General features: G+C 34.3%; 1 protein-coding gene across 7 annotated transcripts in view; it reads left to right on the forward strand.

The window, feature by feature from the left end:
• LOC100875758 (proton-coupled amino acid transporter-like protein pathetic) overlaps window positions 1-11,407 on the forward strand; it is a 67,874-nt gene extending 56,467 nt beyond the window's left edge. For all 7 annotated transcript variants that reach the window (XM_076528985.1, XM_012290877.2, XM_076528984.1 and 4 more), the window contains 3 exons: window positions 3,827-4,234; window positions 4,565-4,925; window positions 5,346-11,407. In XM_076528985.1, coding sequence (XP_076385100.1) covers window positions 3,827-4,234; window positions 4,565-4,925; window positions 5,346-5,939 — 1,363 coding nt within the window. In that variant the 3' untranslated portion in view covers window positions 5,940-11,407. The remainder of the gene's footprint in view (window positions 1-3,826; window positions 4,235-4,564; window positions 4,926-5,345) is intronic.
• The last annotated feature ends 9,156 nt before the right edge of the window (window positions 11,408-20,563 follow it).

A 20,563-nucleotide genomic window follows, 5' to 3' on the forward strand; every position in this document is an offset into this window, starting at 1 on the left:
GCGCGAAACGGAAATCGTCGCGATATGATCGTCGAATGAGAAGCAACGACCCGAAAAAAAGAAAGAAAAGAGAAATTAAGAAAACGCCACGTCAGTGAATGATTAATCGAATTCTGATCGATTTCCTCGATTGTTCCCTCGTGAACTTTTGCATGAACGGACGGAAAGTTTGGGCGACAGGGAGGAAATCGAAGCAACGTTTGCTCGTAGAAACACGACTCGAATTGAACGATGAAATTGTTGAGCAATTAAATTCATCGACTCATTTCTTCTTTCCTTAAGAAGCTTAATTGATCAAATTGCGTTCCGCATTCTTCGGAATACGCGGCTCGAATGATTTATCGCATAAGATGTTCTTTCTCGTTTAATAAAGATTTATTTTATCAGTTCGCACCCTTTATCTCGTAAGGCAATTCACAATCAAATGTGTTAAATCAAAATGAGCGATTCGGTTTCTTCTGACTTTCGAGAAAGAACATTACTCGGCGTCTTTAAAAATGAAATTGACCGCAATGGATCACGCTTGCAGCCACATAGAAACGTAGCGTGAAATAAAGAGCAGTTAGTCGATACCACACGAGAGCACGTACAGCTGGAAACCATTTTAGCCGCGAGATCTCACTGCTAGCGCCATTTCCTTTGCTCTAGGATTAACCCTTTGTCCTGCGTTTCATTCGTCAATAATATAACCTGATGCAAGACATGTTGTCATACGTGAAAACAAAGGGTTAATGTCTTTCCAGCTTTCGCCTGTTCAGGAACGCGTAGATCTCGCTATGAAATCATTCTTATCGTACATCAACTTCAGTGCGATCTTTAATTCATAAGCACGTGTTCAACGGTGCGGTCGGATCTTTTACCTACTTTTGCAAATGTGAGTCAAAAGTTATGAAAGGATTTAAAGAAACTGATTTCTTCTTTGCCATATTTTGTATTCCAACTTTTATTGCAAAGGAAAAGTAGTCGTTCTTAGCCTGTAGATATTTTTAGTCTAACACGGTTTTTTCGATAACGTTCAATGTTAATACTTAAACTTAATTTCTGCAATTTTAGTCAGTTATTTGGTAGAGCTTGGTTGACTTCTTGACATATAGCTACAGTGGGCTCTTGTATTACTATTAAAAACTAGAGTTATATGTAACTGAAATATATTTTATTTATGAAAGTATATGTAATCGAAAGAAGCCTTTTTTGATATTCCTACGATATTTGTAAATCGATGAATAATGGTAGCAAAGAAGACAGAAGGGTGTTTAAAGCTCCACGTAAATTTGGCAATATAACGAGAGCCCACTGTATTTCCAAAAAAAGACAACTGTTAAATTTAGTGATTCAAAAATTGTTTAACTTGTGCATTTTTTAAACCAGCTGCTTTCATAATTATTAATTTCCATTTTTAATACATTATTATTCAACACCAAGCATTCACATGATTTTCGCGGGAATTTTAAAAATCTCAAGAAATTACAAGTCAAAATTAACTATTTTGGATCTTTAATGTTCACATAATTTTCCAAAATAAATCAAATAACTAAAAAATCTCAGAAAGAAGAAATTACAAGTGAAAAATACTTTCCTACAAATTTGGCCCACTCTTCAGAAGTCTACATATGAAAACGTGGCAGCAATAAAGTGTTGAAAGTTAACAATTAATCTGAGTTATTGTCGAGTTATAAAGCGGAAGTCGTATTCATTTCTTCCACAAGTCATAACTAAGGTGTTAATAAAAGAATCTCATTTATACGTGACAGATATAAATACCCTTGGCCTTAAATTTGAACGGAATTACAGCTCGGTATTCCGCATTCTCATTGTGAAATTTTCTCGCTTCCGTAAAATTCGCGTCGAAAATATCAACAGCTGTTAAGTAACCGATGAACGTTTAATGCGTATTTTCGTGTTTTGTGACGTCGATTGTCTGCGAACATATTTGTGTGTATTTATAACAGAAAGGAAAATTTACATTTAATTATTGTATTGTTGAAGTTAATATGAAGGAACACTTTTAGTGTTCTTTGAAATTGGTTTTAAGATTGTTTATTGCGAATACGGTGATTCTTTTGAAGATATTTTATGATTATTGTGATGCATTGAGTTTCATAGAAGGTTCTTGCGTTTTATACAATGCAATAGAAAGCTATATAAAGTATAAATGTGCTGTAAATTCTTGAATTAGATATTTAGAAACCTTTTCATTCTGAAACTTAATGTTATTTATAATAAAATTTTTCTAATTTGTGTCAATAATTTGGAAATATTTTTAATTTATAATTATTTAAATCCTTATATTTAGTAATTTGGATATTCTCAAATTTATGATCATTCAAATTTTTATATTCAGTAATTTGGATATTTTCAAATTTATGAACATTCAAATTTTCATATTTAACAGTTTGGAAAATTTTCCATTTACAGAGATTCAGATTTTCATATTCCATAATTTAGGAATATTTAAATTTACAAACATTCAAATTTCCATATTTAGCAATTCAGAAATATTTAAATTTATAAATGTTTCAATTGTTATATTTAGTAATTCAAGAATTGTCAAATTTAAAAGTTGAAAGATCTCAAAATTTATAAATATTCAGTGTCAAATTTACAAAATTTTCCATATTACATATTTTCCGTAGTAAATAATACTCTTTAGGCGCATTTCTTCTTTTATAAAACTTACTAAAAAATAATTAAATTGTCTATACTAAAAGTATTACAATGTCTTGAAAAGAGAGATAAAAATTAGCAAATGAAAATGAATTTTAACAAAGACTCAACTTTACTATTCAAGAGTTAATGAAAACCAGCTGTACGATAAGAATTCATATGCGTCTTTAAAAAAATATGTTTCGCCTGTTAAAAAAAGTTGTCATTTACGTAACAGAGGTGAAAAACTAATTTCTGCTAGACACAACTGCAATGCGACAAACAAGTAATTAAACTCCTCATTAATTTAATTTTAAATTTTCAATATTTCTGATTTAAAAATTTCTATTGTAAATGTCTATTGTAAATATCATTCTTTATTAATTTTAATTTACAACATCTGAAAATTATATTGAGTCTGCAGTTATACAAAACTTGTATTCAGTTTATTATTAAAAGAAATGTTACAAGTACCTAAAGTTTCAAGCTAAAACTTAAATCAGTTTACAATAAATTATTAATTATTAACCCAACTCTGAAGTTCCACAAAACAAAAAACCTGCATAAAAATTTGAAATAACAAACTGATGAACAAGCACGGACAAGCTTACACTCCTAACACCTTACAACTATGAGTAAAAATACGCAAGAACCTTACATGAAACCTAAAACATCTCACGTAAAAGAATCAAAAATATTCCATGAAATTCGCTTGTTCAGATGTGAGGCCATAGGTGATGCTATAATAAGATAATACGAAACGAAAAGATCCGACCATGCCGTTCGCAAGCTTTTTAAGGTCAAAAAACGAAGAGAAAAGTGTGTACGACACTTCGATCCTCTCTGTTTCCCACTGTCCGTCATCCTCCTGCGTGGCGTGCACACGTTGCGAGTAAAGGTAGCGTCACACACGTCACTCTCTTCTCCCCGCCATGACCGTTCGGTAGTGTCGAGCCTTAGCGTACACGGAATCGATGTGTCGGCCGCGAAAAGTAAAGAGAAAATAGAAAAGACACGTCGTACGGGTCGTATTTTGTACCATCGTGCCGTACGTACGCATTAGATCCCACGCTGAACACTTCCACTCACGTGAATCACGCACGCGCGTCCCTCAGAATTCTAATTGTCCCTTCTGACGGGCGAACGTTAACGGGACAACACGCTAACGATGTTGGTTTTGCAGATACAAATGCGAGAAAAATGATGTACCGATTACCGTCACGAACGGCTCAACGTTGCCGCTCGTGGAACGACCCAATGACGAAGAAGCAGCCCTTTACAATCCGTTCGAGCACAGGAAGCTGGCGCATCCCACGTCGGACATGGACACCCTGATACATCTGCTGAAAGGCAGTCTGGGCACCGGGATCCTTGCGATGCCGATGGCTTTTAAGAATGCCGGTTTACTCTTCGGTCTATTCGCCACGTTCTTCATCGGCGCTATTTGCACCTACTGCGTTCACATCTTGGTCAAGTGCGCCCATAAACTGTGCAGGCGGACGCAGACGCCTAGCTTAGGATTCGCCGATGTTGCCGAAGCTGCCTTTCTGGTTGGGCCTGAACCTGTGCAGAAGTACGCTCGCCTTGCAAAGTAAGTAAATTTCTGTTATTATATTAAACTTGTCGTGGACCCTTATGTCCATAAATGGATCAGATATGAAGTTGCCACAAACAGGGACCATCATATCGTCATAAAGAGTATACTACTTTAAACAATGATAGCAATTATTTATTTTTAAAATCAAACTTATACATGTCCGATGTCGAGATCCTTGTCCCTACATCAACTACTGAATTGTCCAAAAAGTCAGTAGTATTTGTGATAACTGAACTATTAAAGTTGTCTAAGTTATTAAGTGGGTTAAAGATTCATATGTGATCTATCAGTCGCTATATGAAACAATTTCTTGTGTCTTTTCAGGGCGACGATCAACTCGTTCCTAGTGATCGACTTAATCGGTTGTTGCTGCGTGTACATCGTTTTCATCTCGACCAACCTGAAAGAGGTGGTTGACTACTATACGGATACCGATCGTGATGTCCGGCTTTATATGGCGGCGTTGCTGCCCTTGTTAGTTGCGTTCTCACTTGTGAGGAACCTGAAATATCTGGCACCGTTCTCGATGATCGCGAACATTCTGATCGCCACTGGAATGGGGATCACGTTTTACTACATTTTCACCGACTTGCCAACCATCAAGGACGTGCCAAATTTTTCGAGCTGGCCTCAACTACCCCTGTTCTTCGGTACAGCTATCTTCGCTCTTGAAGGCATCGGCGTTGTAAGTACCTTTGATAATTCAAATACTTTATTTGTTCGTTAGATTCGATTCAGGGTGTGTGATCTCCAAAAGTAGTAAACCTCCAGATTTCGCATTAGCAAACTTTGGATCTTTAAACTTAATAGTGGGACTTACGGATCCTACTGAGTTTAATACCAGTTAATATTTTAATACACAATGTGGAATTCAACTTCCATACTCAATATTGTAGTGTTTGGATCTTCAGACTATAGTGGAATTAACACTTTCAAACTAATAGTATAACATCGAGATCTTCAGACCCAATGAACCCCACATTAACAGCTAGAATCTGTAGACACAATAATTAGGAGAAGGCATCACGCACTCCAAATTTGACATATCATACATATCACAAGTGTAATCATAGTATAAGCTAATTTCCCAATAACATCTCCACAGGTGATGTCTCTCGAAAACAACATGAAAACCCCAACGCACTTTATCGGTTGCCCAGGAGTATTGAACACCGGTATGTTCTTCGTGGTGCTGTTGTACAGCACCGTCGGTTTCTTCGGCTATTGGCGCTACACCGATCAAACGATGGGTGCGATCACGCTGAACCTGGAGAAAAGCGAGGTGCTAGCTCAGTCAGCAAAGGTCATGATCGCAGTAGCGATTTTCCTTACGTACGGTCTGCAATTCTACGTGCCAATGGAGATCATCTGGAAGAACGCCAAACAATACTTCGGTTCGAGGAAGTTGTTGGGCGAATATGCAATCCGTATCGTGCTGGTGATATTCACGGTAGGCGTAGCGATCGCTATACCGAATCTGTCGCCGTTCATGTCGCTGGTAGGCGCAGTCTGTCTCTCCACCCTGGGTCTAATGTTCCCGTCCGTGATCGAGCTAGTCACCGTGTGGGAACAGGAAGATGGGCTTGGCCCGTACTATTGGAAACTCTGGAAGAATATAGCCATCATCGCGTTCGGCATATTGGGCTTCCTGACCGGCTCCTATGTCAGCATCCAGGAGATCCTCGAGGCGCACAAGTGAAGCGCCGAGTTCGAAGGAGCTGCGGTGCGACGGAATAATCGCTCAGCGCGTACCACTGATGCCGACGTGTTCTACGACAGCTTCTGCGCTCTCGTTGAGCGAGCTCGTCGGACCATCCGGACGACGATGACTAGGAGGGTGATGCTACTGCCGCTGGGAACATCCAGGAGCCCAGGTTACGCGGCCAAGCGAGCTCCGAACTTCTAGCTTCGTCTCGCTCCTTCTGTTTGCACATCGGTACGACGGCCGTGACGAAGGCGAACGTCGCGTAGTTGGGCCTTTGTATACTTGACCCTGACTTCTCGTTATGTCGATCGTCGAAACCATCAAGGCAGAGGAGTTCCTGTATCGGGTCATTGGTAGACACTCGACAATACTGTGAAAGACTGTATATACATATACACTTTTTGGGTATTCATTAACAATATGTTTCTACGTCTAACAATCAGAGGGAAAACTGATCAAATTAAAGGGACTTTGAAGGTTAAAGGTGCATGAACTCCTTCCGCCATTACGCGACGACGTAGACGCAGTACCACCGCTTCGTTCTTCTCGGTAGGCTGACATGTGTGTAGCATAGAAGGCTTACGTTGTAGAGAACACGATCGATATTCGCCGATCTATCATGTCAGAGTCGTCGTTGCTGATGTTGCGTCGTATAAAACCGTACGCTATGTGTACGGTAAGAATCATTAATGTCGCGTGTTTCCCTTTGAACAGGTGTTTTTAACTTTCACCTGTTGCGGTATTTTGTATCGTTTGGTACCTTAAGATCTTCAATGATTGTGTCAATTATCTTGGACGATTTCAGTGTTGCACGGGATGGGTGTTTTGTAAATATTGTCTGTTTTTGAAAATGTCAAGCAGTATTATTTCAAATTCATTTTCTCGTTCCTAATTTTTCAATTTTTAATTTCGTCATTTTTAAATGTCCGTATTTCTAAATTTTCAAGCTTGTAAAGTTTCTATCAAATCAAATTCATTTTCCCGACATATTTAACATACTCAACTTGAAACTGCCATAACAGAAATAGCTATATTTAGCAGGATGCACAAGTTAACCCTCAAAGGATGGTCAAACAATGATGCTAACTAGATCAATCATGATTGAGATATATGAAACTTTGATTAAAATTAATTTTTAAAGAAAAAGATTTCAGAATGTCAAAAGATTACAAAATGAAGACAATGTAGAATACAAAACGAGCTGTAATTGTTCAACTGCTTCTGAGGGTTAAAGATTAACTTCTAAAGTGATATATCAATTTACCATTTTCAATCATGGATGATCTCCGCGACAGTTAACCTATCAAACCTAAATCAATTGGAGTGTTTCGATCGTCGAATAATTTCATGAAGTAAAATGTGCGATATTAATGGTTCTTACCGTATATCGCCACACGTTCTAGCGATTAACCGAGCAGTCAAAATGGCACAACGTGGCTCGCAGTACCCGGATCCACGACAATGTGGATCCCTCGACCCGCGGGATCTGAGATCTGCGAAATGCTAACACGAGTAACAAGGACGTGAATAAAGACGCCCTTTTTCTCTTTTTATTTATTCGCGTTGCGTCGACCGTGCGCACGACGAAGCTTTCCATCGATTTCACACAACTGCGGGACGGTTTTCTTTCTTGTTTTTTTTTTCTGTTTAGTAGCTTGCGTACATATTACGTACGGGTATAGATACGTAAATTATACTTAAGCGTTTTTTACCCGCAAACAGGGAGCGTCGTTCGCGTTTTTGGCTTTAACGTCCATTCGTTCGTTCAATTTACCGCGACAAGAGAACGATCTGTATGATAAGAGGTTCCATCGGCCGATCGTTGATCGATCTGCTCCAAATCGACAGAAATCAACGAAGACTAAACCCTTCTTACTTGACATGCAAGTATTTTTCTACATTAAATTTTAACGTAAATGACTATTTTGGAAATTGTGGCAATTTGTATGGAACGTTCATGTCGGTCAGAGGGGTTAACACGTTGACATTACATTTAAATAATTGTTCAAGTTGTCATTCAATTTTTTATGTTTCTATTTTGTTAGCATACATGAGTAACAAACTTTGACTGTCGTGGAAAGTTTTAGAAGACTTACAACAATCACATGTCTGGTGGAAAGTAGTCTTTTAATATGGAGACAAGGAATATATGTTATTTACAAGTTTTATAACAAACGTGTGTTCATAAATCAGAGCACTTAGATCTTTTACTCTCAATTGTAAATAACTAATATTTCATATTCCTGTTCTATTTTCATTGACACTTTCCTACCAAACACGTGTACTTATTTATTAACATATTTGAGAATTATATTTTCAGTAGTTTTACAATTTTCATTTTGATCAGGAAAAACTAAAGACAATATTGGCTACTTAAAATTGAATTTATGGTAAATAACATAGGTAGTTATGTGTTCAAATCTTTCAAAATTTGTTACTTTCCATGTAGCAGTGCTATTGAAGTTCTATTCTGCCTTTTAATTACTAAGCTGTCTTCTTGAGGTGTTCATTGCCAGTCATTAACACTTGACTGTTGGATGATACTGGTATTTTCATAAAACTTCACCATCTATAGCGCTAGTAATTCTTTATTTTACCTAATTGAAAATAATTAGGTAACAAATAAGTTGATCTAACAGATACATTAGGTGACAGCTAACACTAAAGTATTACAGAACTTACAGACAGCCTTAACAATTTTTTAAAATTTCTTCCTTTATCATAGTAACTTAAAATTTTTCATTTTTCTTTCTTTTAATTATATTTTTGTGATATCCATCACCAGTTAATGCTATAGCAAAGTATTTAACATGTTGACTGCCTTATATGTGGATTCTTGAATTTTCACAAGAATCCTTCGTACTTGCCTAATTAAAAATATTAGGTGCTATAGAATATAGTACTAATTATGTACCCAATACTATATTCTACACATAGTACCTAACAGATATACTAACATACTGAAGTCCAATGAAAAGATTTGATGGGTTCAACGAGTAGATTAGATCTGTTAAAAACAGTAACACTACCTAAATGTTAAATAATTTGAAAATGACAGTCCAATGAAAAGATTTGATGGGTTCGATGAATAAATTAGATTTGTTAAAAACAGTAACACTACCTAAATGTTAAATAATTTGAAAATGACAGTCCAATGAAAAGATTTGATGGGTTCGATGAATAGATTAGATTTGTTAAAAACAGTAACACTACCTAAATGTTAAATAATTTGAAAATGACAGTCCAATGAAAAGATTTGATGGGTTCAACGAGTAGATTAGATTTGTTAAAAACAGTAACACTTCTTAAATGTTAAATAATTTGAAAATGACAGTCCAATGAAAAGATTCGATGGGTTCAATGAGTAGATTAGATCTGTTAAAAACAGTAACACTACCTAAATGTTAAATAATTTGAAAATGACAGTCCAATGAAAAGATTTGATGGGTTCAATGAGTAGATTAGATCTGTTAAAAACAGTAACACTACCTAAATGTTAAATAATTTGAAAATGACAGTCCAATGAAAAGATTTGATGGATTCAATGATTAGATTAGATCTGTTAAAAACAGTAACACTACCTAAATGTTAAATAATTTGAAAATGACAGTCAACGTGTTAAAGATTGTATAGAAATCGGAACTAGCATGAATAAAAAAAAGTATTCAGATCGACTACGTAACTCTGATGGAAACTGCTGATCTGTTCCTAGTGCATATTGCACAAACGATAAAAAGAAGACGTACAAAAGATGGTTATTAATTAAGAGTAAGAAGCAGCAATGGCACGTAGGTGTGATAATGTCGTGATGTGCATGTTTGCTAGTCCGTAGGAAGTTTAGCGAAACACCGAATGGCGTCGTGCGTCAGCATGCGATATTAAAGACGCTAATTGAACTTTTTTACTCGATACCCAGGGATGAATTTCTTTCCATATAATTGGATAGTGTCGAGGCCGATATTGATCAGCGATCGAAATTTCTGAACTTTTCTACTAATCGATTTTTTTTTTCATTTTTATTCAAACAAAAGAAGTGATCTTATTTTCGATAATAAAACGCTTATTATGTATTCGTAGATTTTTCAGAAGAAATAGTACAAAGCTATAATAAGATTGGTAACGACTCGTTTCACGTATTGTATACCAAACATGTCGATTAGCGCGCGAAATTCGAACGTAGAATTTAATTATACATCGGCTAGATCTGAACTAGCGGGTCCGTTCGATCGACGGACAAAGCATTTACATTTTCTAAGCTATGTGAACGGATGATGGTATTATGTTTTCACGTAGGGTATCCCCTCTCCAATTGGCAACTCGTCATCCCCACCACTTATTCAGTATTTAACAATTTATTATATAATTTATTCGAGGTATTTTCCTCGTTTGTACGAATTTTTCCATACCTCGTATACACGTATGGACTTCTCTTTCTAAGTGACAAGGCGTGGACACGAATTCCTGCCAATTAAAGAGGTACGCACCGTTTTCAAACCCGATAATGCCATCATCGCGTTTCTGTAATTCGCTGTCGCTTCAAACACGCGGAAAATTTTGTGCCTTGATTCTTTCGTCCCATGAAAAATTGTAGGATTCGAGACTGACGTTTAAGTCGTGGTCAACAGAGAGATACAGGCCGGTCCAGTAATCATGGTACACTCTAGGAATAATAAATTAAGATTACATGATCAAAGTTCACGTATTTGTCCACAGGTGTACAGATATAGCGTCGAGCTTGATAAAACTAAAGGACGTTATTAAATTTTCAAATTTGCAAAATTTTAAACTGTCAAATTTTAAAATTAACGAGTGTAGAAATTTTTAACTGTACAAACTTTCGAGTATAGAAAAGTTGCAAAGTTCGGACCATGATTAATGGAACACCCTGTATACGTACACGTCGCGTTCTTTTGATTCTTTGACGTTCAAGGAACACCTTGAGCTGCGTATTTTTGTACGAGAGCATAAAACGTGAGGATGCATCGAGAAGGCAATAACCAATGTACCACTTATTGCCGTTTCGTCGTTGTTATATAACCGCGTTTCACCGAGAACAGGGTAGAATCAAACTGTTCCTTTGGTCGAATCATAGCGAATCTAACCGAGTTTCGTCAAGCTTCTTCATTTACGTTTTTCATCGTATTCTACGTACTCGTCCATCCTTTTCCACCGATATATTCTCCGTTTTCTCTTTTTTTTTTTTACATACGTACACACGCGTGTACTCGCAGATAAATCAGAATAGTCTCTGTGTTGTATAATTTTCTTTGAAACGAAAGTTTCGCTGAAATTCTTTATCAAATCATGATTTCTGTAATGTGGAATAAAAATAAAACAACCGTTTCGCCGTTCTTTGGACATTCAGTATCACGAGATGCTTTTTCACGTGCACGCGTATCCCGTGCACGCTGTACCAAACAATGTTACAATATTTAATACACGTTGACTTGATTTGCAAATAATTGGAGCGTTTTTTTGCACCGTCCTTTCTGCATGAATTATTCTGTTCCTATTCTGTTCCTTCATTTCCAACCATACACGAGTTGATAAACAGTTGAAAATCTCTAAGAATTTCACCTAGAAATACCTCTCACCATTATGCTATCCTGATATGAAATTCTAATCATAAATTTTGTTTGTAATTTAGCATTAAAGTCTACGGGGATATGGTTTTTCGGTAATTATTAGGTCGAGTCATAAGTAACTTCCGTTTTTTTATCAGACATTTATTTCGTTCTCATTAAACAACAAAATTATATTATTTTATTATATATTCACCACTATTTTCTATAACCTTCTCCCATTTTCCTGGTAGTTTATCAATTCCTTCCTTGTAAAATGTGGTTGATTTGGACTGGAAGAAGCTTTCAACAGCCTGCCTGACTTGCTCTTCAGAATTGAAGGTTTTTCCATTTAAAAAGTTTTGTAAGGAACAGAAAAGGTGGTAGTCTGTCGGGGCAAGATCTGAGGAGTAAGGTGGATGTGGTAAAACAGACCATCCAAGCTCAAGAATTTTTTCTTGAGTCACCCTTGCTGTATGCAGTCGCGCGTTGTCGTGTAAAAGAATGACATTTCTGCGATTGACGAGTGCAGGGCGCTTTTCTAGGAGTTTCTCTTGCACTCTTTGCAATTGCTGAATGTATTTATCCGCAGTAATCGTTAAATTTAACTTCAACAACTCGTGGTGACTTATACCTTCATAATCTCACCATACACACAATAAAATCTATTTAGCCGCATCGGAAGTTACTTATGACTCGACCTAATATTTCTCCGCGGCATGCGCGGGCAGCGCGCAGGAGGAATATATACGATAATGAGTATGCAAAATCGTTAATTACTCACTTTCTGAGCACAGTCTATGAACTTTTATGATTAGAGAATGGTCAGCAATGCATTATTTACATGGTTCGATCATAAAAGTTCATAAATAATGTTCGGGTAATAAGTAATTAATTATTTTGTGTCAGCATTGCGATACGTACATGAGCCGCCAATGTCAATTCTACTGCGCATGCAAAGTGCAATATTTCGGCACTTTGACGACGTAGTATGGTTCCTGAGGCATTTAGAAACAAATTTCTATTAGGGTTTGATACGTTTTAATGCCTAATAAAGCCAGAAAATCAATTTTTGTCGAATTTGGTCCAGAACGGTACAGGTCGCGCCATCTAGCGGCGAGCGGCGGAACTACGAAAAACTAAAATTTCGATTTTCTCGAAAACTAGGCACTTTTCCGAAATTCCGAGATATAGAAATTGTTCCTTGTGGCTCAAGGAATCGAACGAATATAATTATAACCTGCTAGGACCATTATTAAGGAAAATAGAAAAATAGCGCATTTCATGGACTAAAAAATTGGCGTCCATCTAGCGGTGAAAGTTGGAACTACAAAAATATAAAAATTAGATTTTCTCGAATATTAGCGAACTTTGAGTACTTCTGAGGCTCAGAAAGTGTTATGTGATCGCATTAGAAGCATAATAATGCAATCAAAGCTTCCTAAAGGCTTTAATAAAGAAAATAAAAAAAATGTCATTTTATGGAGAAAATTTGTGGCGCCATCTAGCGGCGAAACTGCGAACTAAACTGAAAAAACGTATATCTGAACACGCGTTAAGGAAAAATATAAAAAGTAATATTTCGCAACTATGACGACGTAGTATGCTTCTTTAGACATTTTAAAGCAATTTTTGTTGAATCAATTATTCATTTTTTTGCCTATTAAGCCCAGAAAATCAATTTTCATTTGACCCCTTAACGCGTGTTCGGACATACGTTTTTTCAGTTTAGTTTGCAGTTTCGCCGCTAGATGGCGCCACAAATTTTCTCCATAAAATGACATTTTTTTTATGTTCTTTATTAAAGCCTTTAGGAAGCTTTTGTTGCATTAGTTTGCTTCTAATGCGATCACATAACACTTTCTGAGCCTCAGAAATACTCAAAGTTCGCTAATATTCGAGAAAATCGCATTTTTATATTTTTGTAGTTCCAACTTTCACCGCTAGATGGACGCCAATTTTTTAGTCCATGAAATGCGCTATTTTTCTATTTTCCTTAATAATGGTCCTAGCAGGTTATAATTATACTCGTTCGATTCCTTGGGCCACAAGGAAGAATTTGTATATCTCAGAATTTCGGAAAAGTGCCTAGTTTTCGAGAAAATCGAAATTTTAGTTATTTGTAGTTCCGCCGCTCGCCGCTAGATGGCGCCACTTGTACCGTTGTGGATCGAATTCGACAAAAATTGATTTGCTGCTTTTATTAATCATCAAATCGCATCAAACCCTAATAGAAATTTGTTTCTAAATGCCTCAGGAACCAACTACGTCGAAAAAGTGCCGAAATATTCATTTTTTTATTTTCCTTATATGCCTGGTTGGACCCTCATTTTTTGGGTTTAGTTCATCCGTTTCGCCGCTAGATGGACGCCAATTTTTTAGTCCTATAAAGAGTGTTTTCTATATTTAAAATTAGTTAATAAATTATAACTTCCAAAAATAACTGTTTTATTGATATTGATTTCGAAATGCGTGTTGCTGAATTTAGATTTGATTATGGAATGAATAACGAACGTTTTTCTTTTAAAAATACAATTGAACATAAATAAAATTGAATGTCAAAAACAAATAAAAATCTTCTTTATCGACGGCTTGAAAATAGAATTCCTCTTGATCGACGATGACTCTGATGATCACAACAGTCCATAAACTGCACTATTTGTAACGTGAGCAAATTCAATTTTTACATTGAAGTCTATGAGTATCAGTTATTTCGGTAATTATTCCTCCGTGGCAAGTCTGATTTAAAATTTTATTTTCTATGTCCATCTGGATGTACGTACGCATGTGCGTGCAAAATTTGATGAGAATTGGTTGAGTGGTGCAAAAGAAAAACGCGGACAAAGAAGTTGGAAGATCAAGTATAAGAATAATGAATTCTTTTGACGTTATTATATCTCTAATAATTCCCACTTTTGTTTGTTTCATTATGTTTATACATCTCACGTATCAAAAAATGCTTATTTTAAATTATTTTATTAAATAAAATGGTGGCTGAGAGTCACCCCTCGAGCGCAAAGAGTTAATTAGAGATCAGTTAATTTATATACTTGACGGAACTTTGAACTCTTTCATACATTAATTTCTTCTTAATTTGTATTTGTAACAGTACTTCTTAATACAATTAAAAGGGGCCGACAATATTAATAACTTAAATTTATTAAGCAAATTAAGTTAAGTTAAACTTAAATTAGTTAAGAAAGTTTATTAAGAAGAATTATGTTTAATTTACTAAGAAAATTAAGTTAACTGTTCATCGATTAACTATTTAAGTATCACGTACATATTAATTTCTATTATCTCTTATATTAATTATATCTCATATCCTTCCCTACATGATATATCTTTTTAACGACATTTAAATTTTAATAAGATGATTGCTAATCGTGTTGATCACAGCGAAACTTATTATTCAATTAAACGTGTACTTTAATCGGTAATTAATATCACGCATCAATTCATTATAATAATGAATCGCGATAATCAACAACTTCATTTGCTATCGTTAAATGTAATTACATTACATTTTAAATGGAAATACGTTACTGCTCAACGTTACTTTTTATTAATTACATTACTGTTATATTATTTTACTTTTGCACTTATTAATTTTATTACTGTTACCTATTAATCGCAGCAAATATGTATTATATTACATATATGTATATTGTAATAAATGTGTATGTGTAATAAATACTAAAACTTTGAATGTTCATATTACATATATGTATATTGCATTATATTACATATATGTATATTGTAATAAATGTGTATGTGTAATAAATACTAAAACTTTGAATGTTCATACAAATGTGTAAATATGTGTATAAATATATACATATATGTATGTATAAAACTAATAATAATTTTTCATATCTTATATGTGTATATATTTTTTTACATGTGTAATTACATATTTAACAAAAATTACATATTTAGTAATTAAACATGTATGCTACTTTACATATCTTAGAAATTAAACGCATCACATCTTTATATTCATATCTAGTCACCATTTTTTTAAAAGAACAGAGATATCAATAATTCCTCAGTTTATCAAAAATTTTCAGAATTATCTTTTAAACAATTATCAGTTATAAAGACTACAAGGGTGATACACACTTTATTCATAGTAATTTGAGGAAGAAAAAAGAAACGACTTAATCGAAAGATTAAAAAATTTGAGAGAAAAAGCCATCGAATATCCACCAACATCCTCCCCTCTTTTGCTCTTGCATTTCCCCACTAGGTCCTCAGATTCCCCCAACAGCCAGGGGCAACCCCCTCTCGAGAGTCGGGGGGTTCTTGCTCCCGCCGATTCCGATTCCGATTTTTCGTTTTCGTTGCAGCTGTCGACGCTGGACAAGAAGTTGGACCAGCTGGTGTACGTGCTGCTCACTATATCGTTGCATCGTGGTAAAACTTAGGGACTTGTATCTCTCTAGATATTGCGATCGTCCGATATTCGATTGGGTGAAAAAACATGGAATGCACAGAGGTGAAAGAAGCGTTTTTATTTATTTTTGTTTTTGCGACGTTTCTATTTATTAAAGGACTTTATTTTTGTGAAATATGAAACGATGTAGAAAATTTGATATTTATTTTGTGGGGACTGTACTGACTGTACGGTTAATTACATTAGGACTAACTGCATATAATAGTAGAACTATGTTAACTATGTTATTATTAATGTAATTGTTCTAGCAGCACAGATAATGTTGTTAGAATTATTAGTTATATTAGACGAACAATTATTATTGTTAGAACTATATGAATTTTACAAGTGATATTATTAGAACTGTATTAATTTTACAATTAATATAATTAGAATTATTAATAATATATAATGTACAATTATTATTAATAGTACTATACTAACTATACAAGTGATATTAGTACAATTATACTGACTGTAAATGTAATATTACTAAAAAAGTAGTGAATGTTGATTTAATATTATTGGAATTATTAATAATATCAAAAGTACAATTATTATTGTTGAAACTATACTAACTATACAAGTAATATTAGTAAAATTATATTAACTATAAATGCAATATTATTACAAATATACTAAACGTGCAATTAATATGATTAAAATTATACTAATTATAAAAGGAATATTATTAAAAAAGTACTGATTCCTCAGTTTATATTATTAGACCCATTAATAATATTTGGTATACAATTATTATTGTTAGAATTGTGCTAACTGTACAAGTAATATAATTAGTACTTAAATACCTTGTAAAAGTAATATTACTAAAAGTACTAACTCGTCAGTTTATAATATTAGATCTATTAATAATATTAAATATACAGTTATTATTGTTAGAATTGTACTAACTATACAAGTAATATAATTAGTACTTAAATACCTTGTAAAAGTAATATTATTAAAAGTACTAACTCTTCAGTTTATATTATTAGACCTATTAATAATATTAAATATACAATTATTATTATTAGAACTGTACTAACTATACAAGTAATATGATTAGTACTTAAATACCTTGTACAAGTAATATTATTAAGAAAGTACTAATTGTACAATTAATATTGTTAAAACTACTGGTAATATTAACTGTACAAATTATACTTACTGTACAAGTAACAGTATTAGAACTAACCTAACTTTATACATAAATAGTATTAAAATATACTAATACTAGAAATATAGTTAAAATGTACTAATAGTAACTGTACAATTAATGTCATTATAACTATAATAACTATATAATAAATATTACTGAAGATTTCAATTATCTAACTGTATCCCTACATAACAGTGTTCCGCCATATTGTCTTCTAGTGGCACGAAATTTTCTTCCCTTTCTGAAAGAAGTCACTTCCTAATTGTAATATTAATTTCGTTGAACCCTTATGATCCTAATTGCATCAGAATACCTCAAAAACAGTAAACAAACAAGCAAATAAAACTGTAACGAATAAACTTTGAAATATTCGGTAATTTCAACGCAAAGGAAGAAAAGGTTTATAACTTAAGGGGTTAGGTTAGGTAAGCGCTAATATAAGTGCAAGTTAATAAATTAATCGACATTTGATACCAGAATCAATAACACTAGCTATCTAATCAAAATGAACTCCTTCCATCTAAACGATCAAGACATCAAGACAACAAGTACCTGATTAACCGGCCATATAATAATGCAGCGAAAAGAAACGTAGGCACTAATTTATAGTGACTCAATTCGCGTACAGTTTTCCTAACTAAGGATTAATTTGCGGATAAGAAGAAGAAGGAAAACGACACCGCGAAATAAGAAAAATACGCAAGGTGGAATCCTGGCAAGCGGGACAGGTCGGTCTCGTTGTCAGTCAGTTCGCGGCGTATTCCGGTTTTCCCTTCGATTAAGCCTACCCAGGGAGAATGATGATTTCCGGTGGCGTCTGTTTCTTGTCCCAGCAACGAGACCGGGCTGAAATAGCGGCCAAGATAGAGGGAATCCGATAACGTATTCCGACAGCATTGTGCCGATACCAGTTTCTCTACGTTCGCAGCGTCTCTTTCTCCTCGATACCGTGCACAAACGCGACAAGAAGGAGTAGCCAGAGGGCAGAGGGGAGCAAGCGGGCTTTTTGTCGAACAGCGGCCGAGTTCATTCATGAACCCGTTCCTCAGCGAAACCACGATGAACGAGCGTACAGATATGCCGACGAACGGACGGGAATGCGGCTCTAAAGGGTTAATTGCACGAATTACGTGAATTGCGCGAGCACGCAGCGACATGGTGCATCTTAATCGAACTGAATTATCACGTGTCAACGAGACAACGAGAACCGAACGATAATGTATTGAGGAAGGTCAAGTTGATCGCGGGTTTATTTTATTTTGGCTTTTTTCGAAGAGCTGAAGGTTTTTATGGGGGTGCAACTTTCGAACGATTTTGGTGGGACTTGTGGTTGTAGGGTAGCCATTTTTATGTAGGGAGGGTAGCCATTTTGTGGTGTTGCGTTGAGTAATTTTTTCGAGGTGATTTTTTGAGTTATTTTTGGTGAGCTTGCAAGTTTGGGTATTAGGTGACATGGAGTTTTGGTTTTGTTGGGTTTTATTTGGAGGAAATGGTTTACCACTTGTTTAGTTTTAGAATTTTTCAAGTTCTGAAAATTTGAGGTTAAGGTAATTTGGGGATATGAAGTTTTCTAGGATTTGGAATTTGGGATATGGAGATTTGCAGAATTTGGGAATATAGAAATATGGAGGTCTAGAAATTTGGGGATGGAGGTGTATGAAAATTGAGATATTCTGGAATTTAGTTTAGTTTAGTCTGGAATTTATTTGGATATTTAAAAATTTAAAAGTTTGAGTTTTCAAAATTTGACGTTGTAAGAATTTGGATATTTAAAAATTTTAAAGTTTGGGTTTTCAAAATTTGACGTAAGAATTTGGATATTCAGAAATTTAAAAGTTTGAGGATTTCAGCATTTGACGTTGTAAGAATTTGGATATTTGGAAATTTTAAAGTTTGAGTTTTCAAAATTTGACGTAAGAATTTGGATATTTAAAAATTTAAAAGTTTGGGTTTTCAAAATTTGACGTTGTAAGAATTTGGATATTCAGAAATTTAAAAGTTTGAGGATTCCTAAATTTGACATTGTAAGAATTTGGATATTCAGAAATTTAAAAGTTTGAGGATTTCAAAATTTGACATTGTAACAATTTGGATATTCAGAAATTTAAAAGTTTGAGGATTTCAGCATTTGACATTGTAAGAATTTGGATATTCAGAAATTTAAAAGTTTGAGTTTTCAAAATTTGACGTTGTAAGAATTTGGATATTCAGAAATTTAAAAGTTTGAGGATTCCAAAATTTGACATTGTAAGAATTTGAATATTTAGAAATTCAGAAACTTAGAGATTTCAAAACCTATCAATATGGAAATTTGAAAAATTTGAAAAATTGCAAAATTTGTAAGTATGAAAAGTTGGTAATTAACAAATAAAAAAGTGAAATAATAATTTAAAAAGTGTCAAGTTTACGTATATGTACATATTGAAAGGAAGTCTACATTGCACTCGAGTGTACCTGGAACTATTATTGCTGTAATTATGCTCTTCCTTTTATGCAGCTTCTTCGAAATCTGTTGCTTATTAAAAGAGTACTACAACTATAGCTGCTGGCGCAACGAATCAAACAACGTGATTTATCTGGTCGTACCATAAATGATCGGTAAGTACTTCTTTTTTGTAGAACTCGAAGATCACCAATGATTGTATAAGGCTACCAGTCATTTATTGTACATACGCTTTTATAGTCTTGCTTTGGTACTTCGGTAAGAAAATATTAAGAGTGTTTGTAAATTAAGTTACATATGAAACATAAAGTAAGTTAAACTCGACTAAAAATTAGAAATAAAACTAAATATCTGGATTGAATTAAATGTAAATTAAATGTGAAATTTTGAAATCCACAAACTTTTGAATTTTTAAATGTTCAAATTTTTACAGTGCCAAATTTTGAAATCTTCAAACTTTTGAATTTCTAAATATCTAAATTTCCATGCATCTTCATCCCCATATTTTTAAATATCCAAATTCTTACAATGCCAAATTTTGAAATCCCCAAACCTCTAAAATTCAAAATATCTAAATTTCCATACACCTTCATCCCCATATTTTTAAATATCCAAATTCTTACAATGCCAAATTTTGAAATCCCAAACTTCTAAAATCCAAAATATCTAAATTTCCATACACCTTCATTCCCATATTTCTAAATATCCAAATTCTTACAATGCCAAATTTTGAAATCCCCAAACTTCTAAATTTCCACACACCTCCATCCCCAAATTTCTATATTTCCAAATTCCAAAGTCTTCACATTTATACCCCAAATTCCAAATTCTGCAAATCTCCATATCTCCAAATTCCAAATCCTAGAAAACTTCACATCTTCAAAAATAACCTATCCATAAATCTTCAGAATTAAAAAAATTCCAAAACTAAACAAATGAGGGACAATTTCCTCCTGTTTGCCATACTCTACCCGTCCTGCCTAAGGAAGTCAGATCTCTTGTGTAAATTATACTAGTACT

This window comes from Megachile rotundata, chromosome 2 (assembly GCF_050947335.1).
Source record: "Megachile rotundata isolate GNS110a chromosome 2, iyMegRotu1, whole genome shotgun sequence".
Classification (NCBI taxonomy): Eukaryota; Metazoa; Arthropoda; class Insecta; order Hymenoptera; family Megachilidae; genus Megachile; species Megachile rotundata.